This window comes from Hippopotamus amphibius, chromosome 2, assembly GCF_030028045.1.
Source record: "Hippopotamus amphibius kiboko isolate mHipAmp2 chromosome 2, mHipAmp2.hap2, whole genome shotgun sequence".
In the NCBI taxonomy this organism is placed as follows: domain Eukaryota; kingdom Metazoa; phylum Chordata; class Mammalia; order Artiodactyla; family Hippopotamidae; genus Hippopotamus; species Hippopotamus amphibius.
The window spans coordinates 8,384,998-8,405,481 of record NC_080187.1 but is presented as its reverse complement, the minus strand read 5'-3'; the positions used below and the strand labels follow the sequence as shown (position 1 = coordinate 8,405,481).

At 43.1% G+C, this 20,484-nt stretch overlaps 1 protein-coding gene across 1 annotated transcript in view; it reads left to right on the top strand.

Moving 5' to 3' along the window:
* The first annotated feature begins 873 nt into the window (after positions 1-873).
* STXBP1 (syntaxin binding protein 1) overlaps positions 874-20,484 on the top strand; it is a 65,339-nt gene continuing 45,728 nt past the window's right edge. Inside the window, exon 1 of the mRNA XM_057724809.1 lies at positions 874-1,085. Coding sequence (XP_057580792.1) covers positions 1,049-1,085 — 37 coding nt within the window. The 5' untranslated portion in view covers positions 874-1,048. The remainder of the gene's footprint in view (positions 1,086-20,484) is intronic.

Below are 20,484 nucleotides of genomic sequence, written 5' to 3'. Positions count from 1 at the left end.
ACTGTCCTGGAACCACTTTGGTAAATGTGGACTCCAGGAAGGAGATACTGACCAGAGTCATCCTACAGCACATTCCTGTTAGAATTGGGACCTAGGTATCTCTCGACTTTGGCTGCCCAAAGACTAGGATCCGTGTCCGCCTTGTACATGGCTGGAGCTGCAACGCCTAGAACAGCGGCTCACATAGAGGAGGGGGAGAACAATAAATATTTGCTGATGAATGATACACAACCTGAGAGCAAGTCTAGCGCTCAGTTCCTGAGCCTATTTGTTTTCATCTGAAATGGAGATTAAAAACAATGTCCAATTACAATATTTTGAGGATTTAATGAGATGATGCATGGAAGGCATGGAGCCTGACACATAAGGGCTCAGTGAATGGTGTATTTATGGATATGGGTACCCAAAGAGATAGAGATGGTGTCGATAAACCTCACGGCATGTTGTTTGGGGAAATGGGTACTACTACTAAGAGATCTAGCTTCTGAATTCCGCTTGTGGGCGCGGGGAGTGAGGGGGGGATGGAAGGCTCCAGAAAGAGGTAAGAGAGACCCGTAGCGGGGTTTCAGTGGGATGCAACGCGCCAGCAGCCTGAGGCCAGGGATTCGGACGCGGAGGCTGCAGAGAGGACCTCAGGATCCAGCGCCCCGGGTGCGCGCCGCTGGCTCGGCCGCGCGCGGCGCGTGAGGTGATGGGGAGGGCGCGGCTCTCTCGCCAGCCAGGGACCGCCTCGCGTCCGGCCTCATCCCGGCGGGCGGGGCCGAGCCTCCGGGCCGCGGTGCGATTGGCGGAGGCGCGCGGGGGACGGGGACGGATGGCGCGAGGCCCCGCCCCTGCCGGTCCCGCCCCCCCGCGCGCGCGCGCCTGCGGGTCGGCAGCCTCTCTCTGGCTCGCGCCGCGCCCCCGCGCCGAGTCCGCGCGTCAGTCGATCCCGAGAGCTGCTGCGGGGCGGCTGGCTGCCTCCAGCGGAACGCGCCCACCCGGGGAGGCGGCGGTGTCCGTGGGCTTCGCGTGACGAGGCTCGGAGCCCAGAAACTCGCCCGGCGCGATGGCCCCCATTGGCCTCAAAGCGGTGGTCGGAGAGAGTAAGTGGAGTCGGGGTCCACCCCGCAGGCGGCGGCTCCGGCTGCCCGGGAGAAGCCGGGCGCCGTACCTGCCCGCAGCGCCCAGGCCTCCGCGCCGGCCTCTCGCTCCGCCGGGTCCGGGACTCCTGGCTGGGAGGGTCCCGTTATTCCGGCGCCGCCCTCCTCGGAGGGAAGTCCCTCCCGGCCTCCTGCGGCCCGCGCCCTCTTCCCTTCTTCCCCCGCTCTTCCCTTCCCGCATTCCTGCCCCCGCTTCGCTCCATCCCTTACCCTTCATCCCACCTCTCCCGTCTTCGCCTCGTCCCTTACTCTTCGTCACATCCCTCCCCTCTTCGCCCCATCCCTCCCCTTCAGCCCGGCCCTCTCTTCCTTCTTTACCTCCATCTCCCCCCACCCCCATCGCTCCATCCCTCCCCCTTCACCTAGCCTTGACCCCCTGCAGCCCACTACCCTCCCCTGCACCCCCTCTTCACTCCCAGTACCTTCCCCCCATTTCCCGTCTCCTTTCCCTCGCCTTCTTTATTCCCTAAGCTCCCTGATTCCTCTCCTTTTTCCGTCTCCAGTCCCTCCCTCTTTCCCACCCTCCTTCGTGAGTCGTGACGAGCGAGATCCCGGCCTGCGCCCTCCTCCCCCTTCCTCCTCCCTCCTGGGAGCGGGAGCCGCGGTCCCCGGCTGCAGAGACCCACCTGGGAGCGGTTCCTCGCGCCCGGGATCAGACGCGCCGCTCGCCCAGCCTGGGCCACTCCTGGCGGCTAGAGAGAAGCCTGTTTTCCAAAGGCTTGGCTGTGCTGGGCCGAGGCCGCCTCACGCCTCCTTCAGATCCGGGGTCTTGGCTTCAAGGGCAGGGTCTCATCAGGGTCCTGAACCGTCTTAAATCAGCCGGGAGGCAAGGAAAGCCTTAGTGTGCGCGGGAGGAGTGGCCCTGCCCAGCACCGCAGTCTGCAGTCTCCCTGTTTGCAGGACTCAACCGGTGCTTGGTTTCGGGCACTTCCAACCACTGTTGCAGGGAGGAAATGGTTGTTCGTGGGTTTGGATAAAAGGCTCAACGTAAATGGATTTTTAAAAATGGATGGTGGAGAGTGTGGGCTGCAGCGGAGGGAGGGCTGACGGTGGTAATATTTGGAAACCGGAGTCCTCAGTGCTAAATAAGCTTGGAGATCCGTGTAGACAAATAGTGCCTCTTCAGTATGTTGGGTGTTTCTTAAACAGAAAATAGGAGAGGATTGCTGTGACTTTTGCTACCCCTTTTGAAATTGAAAGAGAATTAAAAGTGGACTTTTCTCTGTGGGAGAGGATAAGAAAGGAAATAGAATAAAAATGGTGGAAATTACAGTTTCCTTTCCAATGATTCGCTCATATTAGAGCAATTCCTCCCTCTCTCCCTCTCTCTCTCTCTGGTCGTCAGATGTTTTTGACTGTAATGGTCGTTTTGAGGCATCATAATTGTCTCTTCTTCCTTATTCTTTTCCTTGATATATAGAAAATATTCCCAATTGTACAACCTTATCTGACCTGTTACACCAGAAGAAAATTGTTATAAAAACCGAATCCGAAAATGAGCAAGTTTTTTAAAAAGTGTCCACGATGACACCTGCCTTCCCCATGCGGGGAAGGTTCTGAATCACGTACCTTCTATTTTTAAAGGCCAATCAAAGCATTTAGGGCTGGAAGGACCCGTAGGGATCCTCTAATGTCAACACCCTCATTTTACCCGTGGGAAAGAAATGGAGGCTCAGAGCAGTTAAATGACTTGCCAAAATCAGCGTTAATTAATTTTTTAAAAACCTGGTGTCCATTTCCTTGCAACATTAGTAAGAAATAACTTTCTTTATTGTTCTAGATATGACATTTCCTTCCAGTACAGTTTCTAAAGGGTTGAAATGTGGCTTGTTTTGTTACATTTTTTAAAATGTTATATTTGAATAAGTTGCTTTTAAAACAAAATCTTGAAAACAGGTGTTACAGAAATCACGTTTTGGCATCCTTTTGCCTTGACCCTTGTTCATGCAGGTAGCCACCTCCCCCCACCTTTTATTTAGAGGCAAGTATAAAAAAAATCAATATGCAATATGGTCAAAATTTATTTTCTGAAATAAAGCAATGCACTGGTTACGAAAATAAAACCAAGCCAATTTTACATAAAATTGGTGAATGTGTGAACAGCATTCTATTTCTATAAGAATTGAGTTAGGTATAAATTTTGGAAAAAATATTTTTGCAATTCTTTGTCAGTGACACAAAGAATTCTGTTAATTCTGACTCCTAATCTTGGATGGAGTTTCTAGCTTTGCTTTTTCCTCTAAAAATAGAAGTAAAACAAAGATTTTGAGAGGTGGGGGGATGCACCTTGAGTCCTATGGGATCCTAGTTTCCCCACCAGGGATCGAACCCAGGCCCCTGCGGTAAAAGGACCGAGTCCCAACCACTGGACCACCAGGGAACCCCCATAACGATGTTTTTTAACCAATACGCCCCAGTTTAAATGTCACCTTCACAGCCTGGTCTTCCCAATCTAAATTAACACCTCATGGTCACTGTTTATCATATTCCCTAATTTTATTTTCTTTGTAGCACTTAAAATTATCTGAAGTGATATTGTTTAGTTTTTTGGTTTTTGTTGTTGTTGTTTTTCTTTTGTTTGATTTTTTCATCCACTTGAATGTTGCTTCTGGAAGAGCATGGTCTTTATCTGATATGTTCACTCCCGTATCCTATACCAAAAACGGTGGCTGGTCATAGTTGGCAGTCAATAAATATTCATGGAATGAATCAGTGTTATTAAGGATATGATAGAGAGCAAGATAAATGTAGTTTTTGGCTTTTGTCACATCTTTCTAAGTTGAGTTTTAGAATGGCAGTAGATACAGACACAACAAAAGTAGAAGAGATAGGTCAGTGTTAGTTGTTCATTCAACAAAGATCTGTTCAGACCTTGGTAGGAATTCTGGGGAATATAGGGACACTAAAATATAGAACACTCTCACACTGTTGCGACAGACAGACAATCCTGAGACACCCTCCCTGTCACTCCCCTAACACACTCAGGGTATAATCGGTGTATTGTACTTCTTTGTGTTGGTCTCGCCCAACTAGACCAGAACCTCTTTCAGGGGAGAGTAGGACCTGGTCTTATTCTTAAGTCTGTCTTTAGTGTGAGAGTTAGTGTTTAATCCTCATAAATGTTGGATGAATGACTTAATCTTCACGTATAGCGATTCAGAGAATGGGTTCTGGATTTGAACTACCTGGGATAAAATTCTGATCTATCACTATTAGTTATATGACTTTGGCAAATAATGGAATCCTTTTGTGCTTCAAATTTATTCATCTATAAAATGGATAATAATAGCACCTACCTTGTGTGGTTCTGTGAGTATTAAATGAGGTAATGCAGGTTAGAGTCTAATACAGTTCTTGACACAGTAAATTGTCAATATCATTGTTATGAAAAGATCCACAAAGAGGGTCAGTACAAGTGTTAGAGGATTTCAAGAAGAGATAGATTACCTCTATCCTGTGGGACCAGGGTTTGGGGGAGAAAGTGGAGTCTTGAGTAGACTTCTTGAACGAGGTGCAAAGGAGCTGGAAAAATGGAGGAACAGATCTGAAGAATACATGGATAATTTGTAACTTGACCTAACTTCTGTTTCCAGTTCTACTCATTTCTTTACTTTTTTTTCTTTATTTTCTGTCTATAAAATGTAGGGTTTTTGTTTTCTTTTTTCTGCTCTCTACTTTGCAAAGAGATTGTAAGAGAAAGGAGAATTTCATTTTTTTGAGGCATTTTATATGTAGTTTATGTTAATAGATGATGTTTCAATTATGTAAATCCATGTTGTAGTTCAGAATGTACTCTTCTTCCCTGAAGTTTTGTCGGTGTGTTTCAAAGATACAAGAATTACAAAATGGACTGTTTTTCTTGTTTCCTAGCTGTTACCAATTTCTCGTGTTAGTTTATAAGAATCACATTCTTTTGGAAAATACTGTAATTTCAATTTGTGCATTAAATATAATAGATACCTTTTTCAGATGGGGCAGAGTCATAGGATGTATCAGAAGTTGGACACCTAGATTGAAGCAGTTTTCCTTCGTTCTTACACTTTTTTTAAAAAGAAACTTTGGTTAGCATACAGATAATTTAAGTATTATATTTTGAAATATATTAAATACATGTTGCACTTTTAAAATTTCTAAATTCAGGTATAATTTGCATATGTAAAATTTATCCTTTCTAGTGAAGAGTTCTTCAAATTTCAGCCATTACATACAGTCGTATAACCACTACCGTAATCAAAATACAGAACAGGTCATCACCCCCCCCCCAGTTCCCTGGTGCTATCTATTTATAGTCATCCTGCCCTCCCACCGCCCCAGCCTGTGGAAACCACTGAACTGTTTTCTGTCCCTATACCTTTGCCTTTTCCAGAATGTTGTATCAATGGAATCATGCAGTATGTAGCATTTTGAATGTGCCTTCTTTAACTTAGCGTAATGCATTTGAGAATCATTCGTGTTGCATGTATCTGTACTTTGTCCCGTCTCATTGCTGACTACTCTTCTGTGGTATGAATGCTCTACAGTTTGTTTCTCCAAAGGACATTGCAGTTATTCGTGCGCTGGGCAATTGCAAATGCTTCTATAATGCTTCTAGAAGCATTCACAGGTTTTGTGTGAACATATCACTTGGATATGTGAATACCTAGGAGTGGAATTAATGGGTTGTGTGAAAAGTGTGTGTTTAACTTTATACGAAACTGTCAAATTGTTTTCCAGACTGGCTATACCATTTTGCATTTTTTACCAGCATCCTTGTTAGTTCTTGGTATTGTCAGTTTAAAAAATTTCAGCCGTTCTCGGAGGTAGTGTATCTCATGATTTTAATTTGCATTTTCCTAATGACTAATGGTGTTAAGCATTTTGTTAGGTATTTATTTGCCATCTGTATATCTTCTTCGGTGAAATGGCCAAATCTTTTGTATATTTTTTATTGGGTTGTCTGTTTTCTTATTATTGAGTTTTGAGAGGTCTTTATGTATTCTGGGTACATTTGCTTCATCAGACACATGAATTACAATTTTTTTCTCAGTTTGTGACTTGTCTTTTCATTCTATTAACAGTATTTTTTGAAAGAGCAGACATTCTAAATTTTATGCAGTCCTGTTTATCAATTTTTTCTTTTATAGATTGTAGTTTTCATATCCTAAATAAGAAATCTTTGCCTAACCCAATTCACAAAGATTATCTATGTTTGTTTTTTCCCTATGTTTTCCTCTAGATGTTTTATAGTTTTAGGCTTTATATTTTATCTTTGATCCATTTGGAGTTAATTTTATACATTGTGAGTTATGACCAAAGTTCATTTTTGTGTGTATGTAAATTTTTTTGTTTCTGAGTGTCCAGTTGTTCCAACACCATTTGTTGAAAGGACTGTCATTCCACCCCATTGAATTGTCTTTGTTCTTTGTTGAGAATCAATTGACCATCTTTGGGTTGGTCTATTTTGGACTCCCTGTTCTATTTGGTTGACCTATATGTATGTTTTCACTAACACTCACTCTGACTCAATTACCATAGCTTTAAAGTAAGACTGGAAACAAGATATTGTGAGTCCTCCAGCTTTGTTTTTCTTTTTCAAAATTGTTTTGGTTCTTTTGGTTCATTTGCTTTTCCATATAAGTTTTATTTTATTTTATTTATTTTTAAGAGTGTTTGGGGTTTTTTTTTGTTTTTTTTTCCAAACATTTATTTATTTATATTTAAAAGTTTATTTATTTATTTATTTATTAGCTGTGTTAGGTCATCATTGCTGCGCGCCCAGCTTTTTCTAGTTGCTGTGAGCAGGGGCTACTCTTTGTTGCAGTGCTCAGTTTTCTCATTGTGGTGGCTTGTCTTGTTGCAGAGCATGGGCCCTTAGGTGCATGGGCTTCAGTAGTTGTGGCATGTGAGCTCAGTAGTTGTGACACTCAGGCTCAATAGTTGTGGCTTTCAGGCTTAGTTGCTCCGCAGCATGTGGGATCTTCCCAGACCAGGGCTCAAACCTGTGTCCCCTGCATTGGCAGGCGGATTCTTAAGCACTGTGCCACCAGGGAAGTCCCTCCGTATAAATTTTAGAATGAGCTTGTCGATTTCTATTTAAAAAATTTTTCTGGGATTCTGTTTGGAATTGTCTTGAATCTATAGATCAGCTGGGGGAGAAATGGCATTTTAACAAATTTGCTTTTAAGATTTTAGTTTCTTTGCTGTATTGCAATGTGAAAATAAAAATTCTTAGCTTCACAAATAAGGGAGCAACTGTATGATAAGCAACATTGCAGATAGTTTAGCAAGGTTGCAGGATTCGAAGTCAATTTACAAAAATATATTGTATTTCTATATATTAGCAATGAACAACTAGAAATTGAAATCTAAAATATATAGTAGCACAGAAAACATGAAATACTTGGGTGTAAATCTAAATGAATGTGTACTAGATATGCATGCTGAAAGCTACAAAATACTGATGAAAGATAGCAAAGTTTAAATAAATGAAGAGATATACTATGTTCATGGATTAGAAGAATTTGTTATGTTTATTATTTTTAAAACACGAGTTTTCAGTTCTCTTGGATGGATACCTACGAATAGAATTGCTGGGACATATGGTAACTAACATTTTGAGGAACTGCCAAACTGTTTTCCAAAGTGACTGCACCATTGTACATTGCCACCAGCAGTGTACAAGGGTTCCTGTATCATATATCCTTACCAGCGCTTGTTATTACCCGTCTTTTTGATTATAGCCATCCTAGTGTGTGTGAACTGGTATCCCATTATGGTTTTGATTTGCATTTCCTTAATGGCTAGTGATGTTGAGCATTTTTTATGTGCTTATTGACCATTTGTATATCTTCTTTGGAGAGATGTCTACGCAAACTCTTTGCCCATTTTTAAATTAGATCATTCAATTTACATTTTAGTCTACATATTATTTTTACTCTTTTTTTCTTAACTGTGAAATTTCTTTTTAAAAAATATTTATTTATTTATTTATTGGTTATGTTGGGTCTTCGTTGCTGCATGCAGGCTTTCTCTAGTTGCGATGAGCGGGGGCTGCTCTTCATTGCAGTGCATGGGCTGCTCTTCATTGCAGTGCATGGGCTTCTCATTGTGGTGGCTTCTCTTGTTGCAGAGCACAGGCTCTAGGCACACAGGCTTCAGTAGTTGTGGCACTTGGACTCAATAGTTGTAGCTTGTGGGCTCTAGAGCGCAGGCTCAGTAGTTGTGGTGCATCAGCTTAGTTGCTCCACAGCATGTGGGATCTTCCCAGACCAGGGATGAAGCTCTTGTCCCCTGCATAGGCAGGCAGGTTCTTAACCACTGTGCCACCAGGGAAGTCCCCCGCCCCCTCGTAGTTTTTTAATATGCAGTATTCTTGCCATTTATTTCTAAATACGGTCTTCTTTGTTTTGGACTAGATGTCACTCTTATGATAAGTAGTTTAATGTGGGGTAAACTTTCCAGAAGAAACAGTCTGGGACTCAGGGGTCATCCACATGTTACTGTCAGATGTAGGAGAGCATGCCTGCCACGGGATCAGAAAGGGCTTTTTCAGTGTGCACTAAAAGATTTTCCCTCTGGCATTTTTGGCACATAATACCTCTTAGACAAACAGGTGTTTGGCCGCTAATGAAGAATCTTTTCTTTAGTGGAATAGTCAGGCCAAATTCTGTAGTTATCACTGGCAACTCAGCAGCCACAAATCGTGAACCCCAGTCCAGTGGCTCTGCTCTGTGAGAAGTGCTTGGAGAATTCCCTGGGTGATCCTCTGATCTGATTGCTCCAATCAGTTGCTGCTGTGAAGGGCTGTTGCTAGCACTAAAGTTAGGGGGAGAGAGCCAAGACTTCATTTGAATTTCAGCAAGTATGAGTTTTACTTGCTTTTTGTCCCCATGCTTTTTTTTTTTTTTTTTTTTAAAGTCTGACTTCAAACCATACTACAAGGCCATAGTGATCAAGACAGTATGGTACTGGCACAAAAATAGAAAGGAAGATCAATGGAATAGAATAGAGAACTCAGAAGTAAGCCCAAACACATATGGGCACCTTATCTTTGACAAAGGAGGCACGAGTATACAATGGAAAAAAGACAGCCTCTTCAATAAGTGGTGCAGGGAACATTGGACAGCAACATGTAGAAGAATGAAACTAGAACACTTCCTAACACCATACACAAAAATAAACTCAGAATGGATTAAAGACCTACATATAAGGCCAGACACTATAAAACTCCTAGAGGAAAACATAGGCAGAACACTCTATGACATCCATCAAAGCAAGATCCTTTTTGACCCACCTCCTAGAATCATGGAAATCAAATCAAGAATAAACAAATGGGACCTCATGAAACTTAAAAGCTTTTGCACAGCGAAAGAAACCATAAACAAGACAAGAAGGCAACCCTCAGAATGGGAAAAAATGGTTGCCTATGAAACAATAGACAAAGGATTAACCTCCAAAATATACAAGCAGCTCATACAGCTTAATACCAAAAAAGCAAATAATCCAATCCACAAATGGGCGGAGGACCTAAATAGACATTTCTCCAAAGAAGACATACAGATGGCCAACAAACACATGAAAAGATGCTCAACATCACTAATCATCAGAGAAATGCAAGTCAAAGCCACAATGAGGTATCACCTCACACCGGTCAGAATGGCCATCATCACAAAATCTGGAAACAACAAATGTTGGAGAGGGTGTGGAGAAAAGGGAAGTCTCCTGCACTGTTGGTGGGAATGTAAGTTGGTACAGCCACTATGGAAAACAATTTGGAGGTTCCTTCAAAAACTACAAATAGAACTACCATATGATCCAGTCATCCCACTACTGGGCATATACCCAAAGAAAACCATAATCCTCAAAGAAACATGTACCATAATGTTCATTGCAGCACTATTTACAATAGCCAGGACATGGAAGCAACCTAAATGCTCATCAACAAATGAATGGATAAAGAAGATGTGGCATATATATGCAATGGAATATTACTCAGCTATAAAAAGGGATGAGAGGGAGCTATATGTCATGAGGTGGATAGACCTAGAGTCTGTCATACAAAGTGAAGTAAGTCAGAAAGAGAAAGACAAATATTGTATGCTAACTCACATGTGCGGAATCTAAAAATGGTACTGATGAACTCAGTGACGAGAACAAGGACGCAGATGCAGAAAATGGACTGGAGAACTCGAGGTTTGGGAGGGGGCGGGGGGTGAAGGGGAAGCTGAGACGAAGCGAGAGAGTAGCACAGATATATATATACTACCAACTGTAAAATAGATAGTCAGTGGGAAGTTGCTGTATAACAAAGGGATTTCAACTCGAGGATGGAAGATACCTTAGAGGACTGGGATGGGGAGGGTGGGGGGGACTCGAGGGAGGGTGGTGGGGGGAGTCGAGGGAGGGAGTGAATACGGGGATATGTGTGTAAAAACAGATGATTGAACTTGGTGTACCCCCCCAAAAAAAATAAATAAATAAAATTAAATTAAAAAAAAAAAGTCAGCAAGAAGCAGTGTTGTGGAATGGAAAGAGTTCTGGACTGGAAGTCAGCATATCCAGCCGACAGCCCCTGTTCCATCCCCTAGTGGCTGGGTGACCTGGATGTGTTATTTAACCTCTTTTTAAATTGGAAATTCTAATCCCAGCATCACAGAATGCTTTGAAGGCTTGCATTAAATAATAATTCAAAAAACTGCACAGAAAACAATGAGTCATTATAAGGGGTTATTATTATTTTACAGATGTAATTACTGAGATGTTTGTCTGCTCATGGTTATGAGTAAGTCCTTAAGAGAGTCAAGGAAACAAATGGACTCCTAGTTTCGATAGACACGGGATCTAGTAATCACCAGATAACAGCCAGCTGTTGTCCGCTCAGTGCTCTTTGGGAAAGTTTGTGTTGGTTAACACAAAGCAGTTTGCTTGATATACACTGATCTGATCTTAATATATATCTCTGGGGCTCCAAAGTAAGAATAACTACTAATGCTCAAATCGCAAGCTCTCACAGGGCAGATTTCCGATATTCCTTTCTTTCTGTTTCTTACATGCCATTGATATTTCACTTTAAATGTCTACTAATGATTTGGCCTAAGAGCTGACCTTGTAGGAAGTAAATGAGATATTAAGTAATTATTGCACTAGGAAAGCCTATGTTATTCTTGGGAACAAAAGAATGTAGAGAGATATGGAGAAAAGTAGAGAAAAACATACACATTTTTAAAAAAAACCATTGGAGCCTAGCTGTTAAGAGATAGGTTTGAATCAGAGTCACCAGCAGACTTGTTTGGAGGACTTTCGAGATGTCAGAGAAACCCAGGACCATACATCATGGCTCGTTTCCATTTCGGCATGCTTTGGTTGGTTCTGGGACCAAGTGTTTTTATTCACTTAACCAACATTTATGCAGTCTCTCCTATGCATCAGAAGCTGGGCAGGAGCTGCAGATGTAATGGTGTATAGGCAGACCTGGTCCTAGTGGGATTCAGACAGGCAGTGGTAATGCATCGGGGTAAGTGCCCTGAGAGGGGCACTATGGTGTGATGATGGAGCACGTGGCAGAGCCCCCAACAAGGCCTGGGGAGTGAGGGAGGCCGAGGGAGACGCGGAGGATGTGGTGGAGCTGGCCAGGAGGAGGATGGTGGTGATGGGGCCTGTGGGAGAGTAAGTCACATAGAGAAATGTCCAGGCTTGGCAAGAAAATGAGGAAGGTTCAGCCTGGCTGGAGCTGGGGGCCGAAGGAGTATGCAGAGGGAAGTTGGAGAGGAGCTCGAGGCTTTCTTTTCCTTGTGAAGGACCTTTATCCCTGTTCCAGGAGCACTGGGACAGCACTGAAGGTTTTAAGTTGGGAAGAGACATGGTTAGGGTCTGGCTTAGAAAGACCTCTCGTTGCTGTGTGGACACTGGATGGAGGGTTCAGTTAGGAGCTATGGTGGTGGTCCAGGCTGGAGGTGGTGGCGGCAGGAATGGTGATCTGTGCCAAGGATGGAGAAGTAGCAGCAGATGGAGAGAAAAGTGACTTGAAGGAGTCTTTGGAGGTAGAAGTGTCAGATTATGGTGATTGATTGGATGCAGAGGATGAGGAGAAGGAATTGGGGAAGATTCCCAGTTTTCCAGCTTCGGCAGCCTACTGGAAGGCTGCGCCGTTCACTGAGGTATGAATGAAGAAGAAGCAGGTTTGCTGGGGAAGGTTTCCTTTGGTAGGCATTTTGTTTCTGGTGCCTATGGACTAAGGGCAGACGTGCAGGAGGTCCGGGCTGGAGATTGGAGTCGGGACATCTTCAGGTGTTGGTAGCTGTAGGAGTGGGTCAGATCGCAGAGGAGAGGTTCAGGGTAAGAAGAGGGCCTGGGTTCACCCCCAAGGGACACCGACATTTACATCCGGGCACAGGAAGAGAAGCCAGAAGGCTTGAGAGTCAGGCAGGAAGGGAGGCAAGCAGAGCAGTGACTATGATTTTGAGGCTCCCAGGGCCCACCCTCAAATCATCCCAAAGCAAGTATGAGCCTTCATTCAGGAATGAGTCTCTACTCTCCAGGCTGGGGGGCTTGGCAGCTAGAAACTTTTTAGGACTTATTCTCGCTGTGGTGTTTCCCCAGTGTCTTAAAGTCAGTCCTTGCCTGTCTGAACCTCATTTTTCAGGATTGTTTTGAGAAGAAAGTGAGGAAGTGATTGTAGTCAGTCTTGATGCAAGGCTCTGAGGATTTGGGTGTTCTACACGCTGTGTCAAGATGCCGTCAGATCACAGAATCTTGGCTCTGGGAAGAATCATAGGAGCATCTAGTCCAGATTCATCCAGAGCAGGAAGTCAGATTGTACCAGTCTGCTGGATGAATGGCACTGGCACACCTTCTTCCTTCTCCGTGGCTGTTGGGACAAACAGTATTATTTTCACGTTCTGTGCCAGCATAGATTCACAACGACAAGGATAAGCTACTAGGGTGCTACAATAGTGAGGGCAGGAAGGCTGCTTATACTGCATTTAGAGGGAGCGCAGGACTCTCCAGCTGATTCTAATCCAGTCTCAGATTATCCTCATGCCCTTCCTTTAATGGTAGTAGGAACAAAGCTGCTTCTGTTTGGCAGCTGAGGGGGAAAGGAAGAATCTTTAGGCTTAGATGGTCTTCAGAGCCCTTACTCCGGGAGTGACGGGATGAAGAGGACTTGCTGACGCTCTTCTCTCATAGTTTTTTTTTTTTTTTTTCATCTATCTTCTTGAGCATTGGTGTAGCCAGGAGTTGAAGGAGAGAGGCCTTTCCCTGGTCTCTGGACACATCAATATTGTTGGTACTAGTTGCTAGGGATTTGAGGAAAATAAAGCTTTGGCTCTGATCAAGAGTCTTCCTCTGCTTCATGTGAATTTCACACTGTAGGCTTTCGGCAATAGACTACTGTGAGGCGAAGCCCTTAAAATTACTCAGTTGACAGACCTCATCATGGCAGACCTCATCAAATCCAAAAGTGCTTCAGGATTTTAAGATGAGGCAATCATGTGGCCACTGAGAGTTTTCTGGTTTGCTTTCCCTCACATAATCGTGGGGGGGGGGGTCACCTTGAACTTTACTGTTTTGATTGTGTCGTGGGGTGTCTCTCTTTCTCCTACTTACCCTTTAAGGAACTTTGAAACTCTAGGTAGAGTAATAAGCTTTTTCAAGCTTTCACTGAGACTGAAAGATCTTGTCAGTTTCTCAGAGGTAATACTCGTTCTTCCTCTGCTCCCCCCATCCCTTATTAAGAAAAATTTCCAACATACTAGAAAGTTGAAAGAAAAATTGTAAACCTCTTGCCATCTTTGTTTTTACCTCTCTACGCAAATGCTTTCTATTGTAGATTAGGGTTACAGGTTAGACCTTGCAGAAGAAAAAATTAGTGAACTCAAAGTCAAAGGAATAGAAACTATTCAAAGTGAAACAGAAAAAATTTGGGGGGAATTAAAACAAGAGAGTATCAGCAAGATGTGAGACAACTTCAAGGAGCCTAATATATATATGTGTGTGTGTGTGTCTATATATATATATATATATATATATATGAAAAGAATGAGGGGGTCGGAAGCAATATTTAGAGAAATATTAGCTAAACGTTTTCCAAATTTGATGATAACTCTGAACTTTCAGATCCAAGAAGTTCAGTGAGTGCCAGGCATAAGCAACGTGAAGAAATCTACACGAAGGCACACCATACCCCAAATTGCTTAAAAGCAATGATAAAAAGTGTTTAATTAGCCGGAGAGCAAAGACACATTATGTACAGAACAGAGATTATGACGGCAGCAGATTTCTTGTCAGAATCAAGGTAAGCTAGAAGGCAGCAGAGCAATGTCTTTAAAGGACTGAAAGATACAAAATATTAACCTAGAATTTTATACCCAGAGAATATACCCCTCAGCAGCAAAGCAAGATAAACACTTTAAAAAAAGTTGAAAGAATTTGTCACCAGCAGATATGCACTACACGGAATGATACCACAGGGAAATCTGGTTCTACACAACAGAGTGAAGAGCACTGGACATGGTGACCATGTGGTAAAAATAAAGCCATGTTCCTGCAGAGACTGGTTACCTTCCCCTAGTGCACCCTTGGTACCCTGCACTTCCATTCACCATCCTCCTGGAATTTTTCTCACCTCTCTTGTTTTGAATTATCCTGTCTCCTGTATTTCATGTCTTCCTTTCTTGGTTTACTCTCTCCTATTTTGATGGAGCCCATCTCCCAGGAGCTTCTGAGAAAAGGGAGGTAATTTTATTGAGACCTTGCATGTCTGAAAACATCTATTTTACACTCATACTTCGTTGATGGTTTGGAGGAGTATAGAATTCTACACTGGAAATTGTTTGCCTTTAGAATTTTGAAGACTTGGCTCCACTGTCATCTTAATTTCCAGTGTTGCCTTTGAGAAGTTTTTGAAGCCACTGGATTCCTGATCTTTTGTATATGTCCCATATCGTCCCCTCTGAAACTTTCACTGTGTCCCCAGTGTTCTGGACTTTCATAGCAATTTGCCTTGGTATTTGTCTGTTCTTACCCATTGTGCAAGACCAGGGTCCAGAAACTTTTTCTATAAAGGGCCATGTGTTTAAATACTTCAGTTTTTGTGGTTCATGTATGATCTCTGCCACTTCTTTTTTTTCCCCACCCCTTTAAAAATGTAAGCCCCTTCTTGGTTTAAGGTCTATACAGAAACAGGCTGCAGGCTGAATTTGGCCCCTGGGCCACAGTTTGCTGGACATTCACTGGGCTCCTTCATTCTGGCAACTTAATGGTGTTTACTTCTGGGAAGATTTCTTAAATAATTTCACAATGATTTATTCTCAGTTTTCTCTTGGTGGAATTCCTGCTGTTCAGGTCTTGAACTTCTTGGACTGGTCCTCTAAATTTCTTTTCTTTTCAGTTTTTTCCCTCTTAGGCTCTTTGCTGTGTTTTCCAGGAGATTTCCTCAACTGATGTTCCAACCCTTCTTTTAATTTAATTTGGTAACTTTTGTTTATTTATTATTTTTTTCAAGCAATATGTCCAAAAAATGATCAGTCTTTCTCCTGCTCCCTTGGTGAACAAATGACTTATCAACCCAGAAGTCTGTCCTGTTGCCTCCCTCTTTTTCACCCTTGAATTTTTTTTAATTTATTCTCTTTTGAGGTAACATTGGTTTATAGCATTATATGTTTCATGTGTACAATACTATGTTTCTACTTCTGTGTACCCCCACAGCATGCCCTCTTTTGTTATGGCTGAATAGTATACCATTGTGTGTGTGTGTGTGTGTGTGTGTGTGTGTGTGTGTGTGTGTGTGTGTATGTACACCACATCTTCTTTTTTATTTTTATTTTTTTGTTTTTGGTTTTTGAATTTTATTTTATTTTATTTTTAAATTAGTTTTTATTGGAGTACAGTTGATTAACCACATCTTCTTTATCCATTCATCTGTTTTTTGTTCTGTGTTTTTTATGCCCTGCCACACAACACGCGGAATCTTAGTTCCCCAACCAGGGTTTGAACCCGTGCCACCTGTAGTGGAAGCAGGAGTTTTAACCACTGGACCGCCAGGGAAGTCCCCATTCACCTGTTGATGGACTGGACACTTAGGTTGTATCCATATCTTGGCTATCATAAATAATGCTGCTGTGAAACTTGGGAGTGCATATATCTTTTTGAATTAGTGTTTTTGTATTCTTTGGATAAATACCCAGAAGTGGGATAGCTGGATCATATGGTAGTTCTGTTCTTAATAGTAAATATTAATTTAAAAGTTAATTATTAAATTGACATTAAATATTAAAAGTATTTTCAGGATTCTCCATACTGCTTTCCATAGTGGCTGCATGGATTTACACTCCCACCAAGAATGTATGAGGATTTCCTTTCCTCCATGTCCTTTCCAACACTTCTTATTTCTTGCCTTACCCTTCTACTTAAATTTCTGCTGTCATGTTCTGTAACATTTTCTAATAGTTCTTTTGAGTTTTCCTTTTTATAACTATTGTTTTTTCATGGATGTGGTATCTTCTTTTATGTCTCTATCTTTAAAAAAACAAGACACAACTCTGCATAGTCTGTTTCCTCCATGCTTTTTTTTTTTTTAATATTTATTTATTTGGCTGTGTTGGGTCTTCATTGCTGCACACAGGCTTTCTTTAGTTGTGGCGAGCAGGGGCTACTCTTTGTTGTGGTGTGTGGGCTTCTCAGTGCGGTGGCTTCTCCTGTTGGAGAGCACGGGCTCCAGGCACACGGGCTTCAGTAGTTGCGGAGCATGGGCTTAGTAGTTGTGGCACACAGCCTTAGTTGCTCTGTGACATGTGGGATCTTCCCGGACCAGGGATTGAACCCATGTCCCCCGCACTGGCAGGCGGATTCTTAACACTGTGCCATTAGGGAAGTCCCCCTCCATGCTTTGTTGTTGTTGTTGTTTTGTTTGCTTTGGTCTCTGTTTTCCACGTAGGAACTTTCCGCAGATCTGTAGCAAACCCTGGCTGGCTGCTTGTGACTGAGAACGAGAGACACAGACACTGGTTGGGAGCTCCGACTTTGCAGATGGGCCTGATCTGGGTGGGCTGTTTGTTGGGGGATCCCCAACATCAGTATCTCGGGGTTTTCTTCTTGGGCTCCATTCCCCAGAGAAATCTCTTTCTCCTGGGAAGTAAAAGCCTGGCTGCTAGAATTCCAGGGTCTGAGTGGAAGAAAAGGGCCAAGGGATGGAGGGTAGTTCTCAACAATCCTTACATATAGTCATTTCGTCCTTCCGTTTTCAGGGTGAGATACACACTCCCAGACTGGACTCCTGTGCCCAGTCCAGGGGTCCCGTACACGCTACACTCTCTGAGGAGGAAACTTTTAGTGTTCTTCCGTGTTGGGAGAAGGACTGTCACCCAGTGATGGGAAGGGGTAGAAGGGATCTAGATGTACCTTCTTAAATTCCTACCAAATGCCTTATACCTTCTCCCACTCCTTTAAGTTCCAGAGGTACCTGGCACTGCCAGTTCCTGAAGCTGTTGAGGATTCTTCCACGTGCACTTGGTGGGCTTTCAGTGTTCCCTGCTGATGACTTGGGATTCCACTGCAGATAGATTCAGCTCTCCTAGGCCTGCTGAGTCAGTTACCACACATCTATTGTAGAAAATAAGACTTAGCATTTAAAACTAGGACTTTATCTTTTGCAGGAACTGCATTCCAGGAAGACAGCGGGGGAGTGGCCACCAGCCAGAGGCTGGGGACCACCACACCCTAGTTTGCCTAGTTTCTTAGAGAGAAACAACAGGCTCTTTGGGCCACTTTTTTCTTGCTTGCTTGCTGAAAGAAGAAGGGAAACAGTCTGCTGGAGCCCTAGGGCTCGCTGTCTAGGCAGCAAACAAAAGCCCGATTAGACAGAGATGGGAAAAAATATTTGGGACATCCCAAATCCAGGACTTTCATGCTGAGTTAGCTCAGTAGTTCACTCTGAAGCAGGAAATCAAGTGAAGGCCAAGGTCGTTGTTTCTGATACTGGATACCCCCTCCTAGATGCCAGTATATACCCTCAGTTATACAGTTTGGAGAGACAGATTTAACCAGTCATCTCTCCCCTACCCATCCCCTAGTGGAAGGCTGGGCAAAGGCCACTGTCCCAACACAGAACCAACTCATGTTCTGAGGCCAGTGTTCAAATAATACCTAAGTAAATGATGAGGGGGCAAAGATAGCCCACCTATGCATTTTGATGCAAATAGGCGACCAGACTAGGTGATTTAAGCAGAAAAGAAAGACAAAAATCCCAAAAAACAAAACAACTCTGCACAGGAACTTTGTAAATGTTTAATGTGGAAAAATGACAGAAGCGTGGCATAAAGCCTCAGGTAAAGGATTTATTCTGGAAGAAGACAGATACAGGGCAAACAATTTAAATCATGCTCAAACATAAAAATGATGAACCAAGAATTCAAACAGGAGGTAATGTGAAGCAACAGAACGGAGTGGAAAGCGGGCCAGCCCAGCCAGGGAAATGGAAAACAAAACATAATGGGATTGCAGGACTAATAAACCAATTTGAAAACATAAGACGCAGAATCTGTTCTGTAGAGTATGGAAGGCTGACTGGAGAAGATCACCCCGTCTGCATATTTGGTGAAAATGTGCACAAACTCAGCCATTTCTTCTGGATTTTCAGTATTTCTTCTCTTTGGGGCTCCACCCTCTTCCTGTGCTTGATCCTGAGCCCAGACCCCAACAGGATGTTTTCTTTTCCTGGCATCTTATTGTAACCAGTGCCCTGGATTTGGGAAAAGGTAACAGTCCTCCTGAAATTAGACTTCTGTGTGTGTTAGGCCGTGTGGGTGGGGGGAGCACTTCCTGCCTTCTGAAAGCTTCCAGGAGGCTTTTGTCTTCTGTCAGTTGAACACCTACCGAATGGCTGTATTGAAGGTTCCAGAGGGGGCTTGAGCCTGTGGCCTTGTCATGCTGTGTGAGATTACACATTTGTAAACATCTGAGACCTGAAGACCTGTAGCGAGTTAAATCCTAGAGCAGAACAGATTGGGCTGGTCAGAATCTTGGACATTGGAAGTTAGGTGATTTCTACCACTGCTGTCGTAGACAAGTCCCTGGATCTCTCTCAGGTTCAGTTTCTTTATAAGATGGACTAGATCAGGGTTTCTCAACCTCGGCACTATTGACACGTTGGGCTGGGTGAGCCTGCGCGTTGTAGGTTGTATATGAAGCATCCCCTCTAGACTAGATGCCGGTAGCACCTTCCAATCATGACGATCAAAACGCCTCCAGACGTTGCTGAATGTCCCCTGGAGGGCAAAAGTCACTCACCTTTGAGAACCACTAGACTAGACTACCTTTTGTCTGCTCTGGGTTTCTGGGATTATATGAAACACTCTTTTCCCCTTTCTCCAAAGTGTATTTTCCCTAACCCTTTAGTCCTTAGGTAAACTCCCACTTAAGTCAAGAAATGTGATTTGGAGCCATTCAGTGCTACATGTACCAATTTAAGATACTGGCCACATCTTGGGTTCCTGCCAGGATCAAGGTAGATACCTATTATGCTCCATCCCTGCAGTTCAGGGAAGATTTACTGCAGTCATCATAGAGTCCACATAGGAAGACGACAGGGTTTTTGCAGAGAAACAGATACCGACTGGCAGACAAAATGGAATATTCACAGATGAGGTCTGCTGCTGTTGGTAATGTATGAGGGCAGTGTTCTCTCTCTCTCTCTGTTTCTCAAATGTAAACTGCTTCCCAAATAACTGCGTGCTTATCTTATGCAAAAATGGTCCTCGTCCTTGAGTCTTTTCGTTTAAAAAAGTCTTATTCAACAATACTTGTGAGAAACAGTAGTGCTTTCTGTCCTGGGAGATTAATTGCCGCTTCATCATTTTTTGGGGTCTCTGTTTGGTCTTTTTGTTTCAAAATATTGATATAGCCAAATAGTATTTACTGTTATAAGCTATTGATTTGAAGAAGAGAAGAATTGTTTTGGAGCCCATTTTTTTCATTGATTTTTCTATTTGTGTATATTTGGTAACTTCACAGCTCGTTTTATCCATGCTGTAGGCAACCTTTTGGAGCTGAGGGGAAGTGACTGCTGCCTCTAAAGTATGGCCGGAAACTCCTATCTCTAACTTCTTTTTGTCCCCAGGTTGAGATTTTCTTTCTACTAATCAAAGTTCTAAGATCAGTGAGGCTTTCTTTTAGAGCTTCTGGCTCCTTAACCATTTCACTCTAAACCTTATGAAAGATAGGGGAGAAAGGAAAATCGAAAATGAGGATTTCCTGTGAAAGAAAAAGTGAATTGTCATTCCTGTAACTCTGTCCAGCATCTTTATGGGTGTGGGGTCAGGATTTGGTTTCTCGGATAGCAGGCATTCATCATCACATGCTCCCGTCA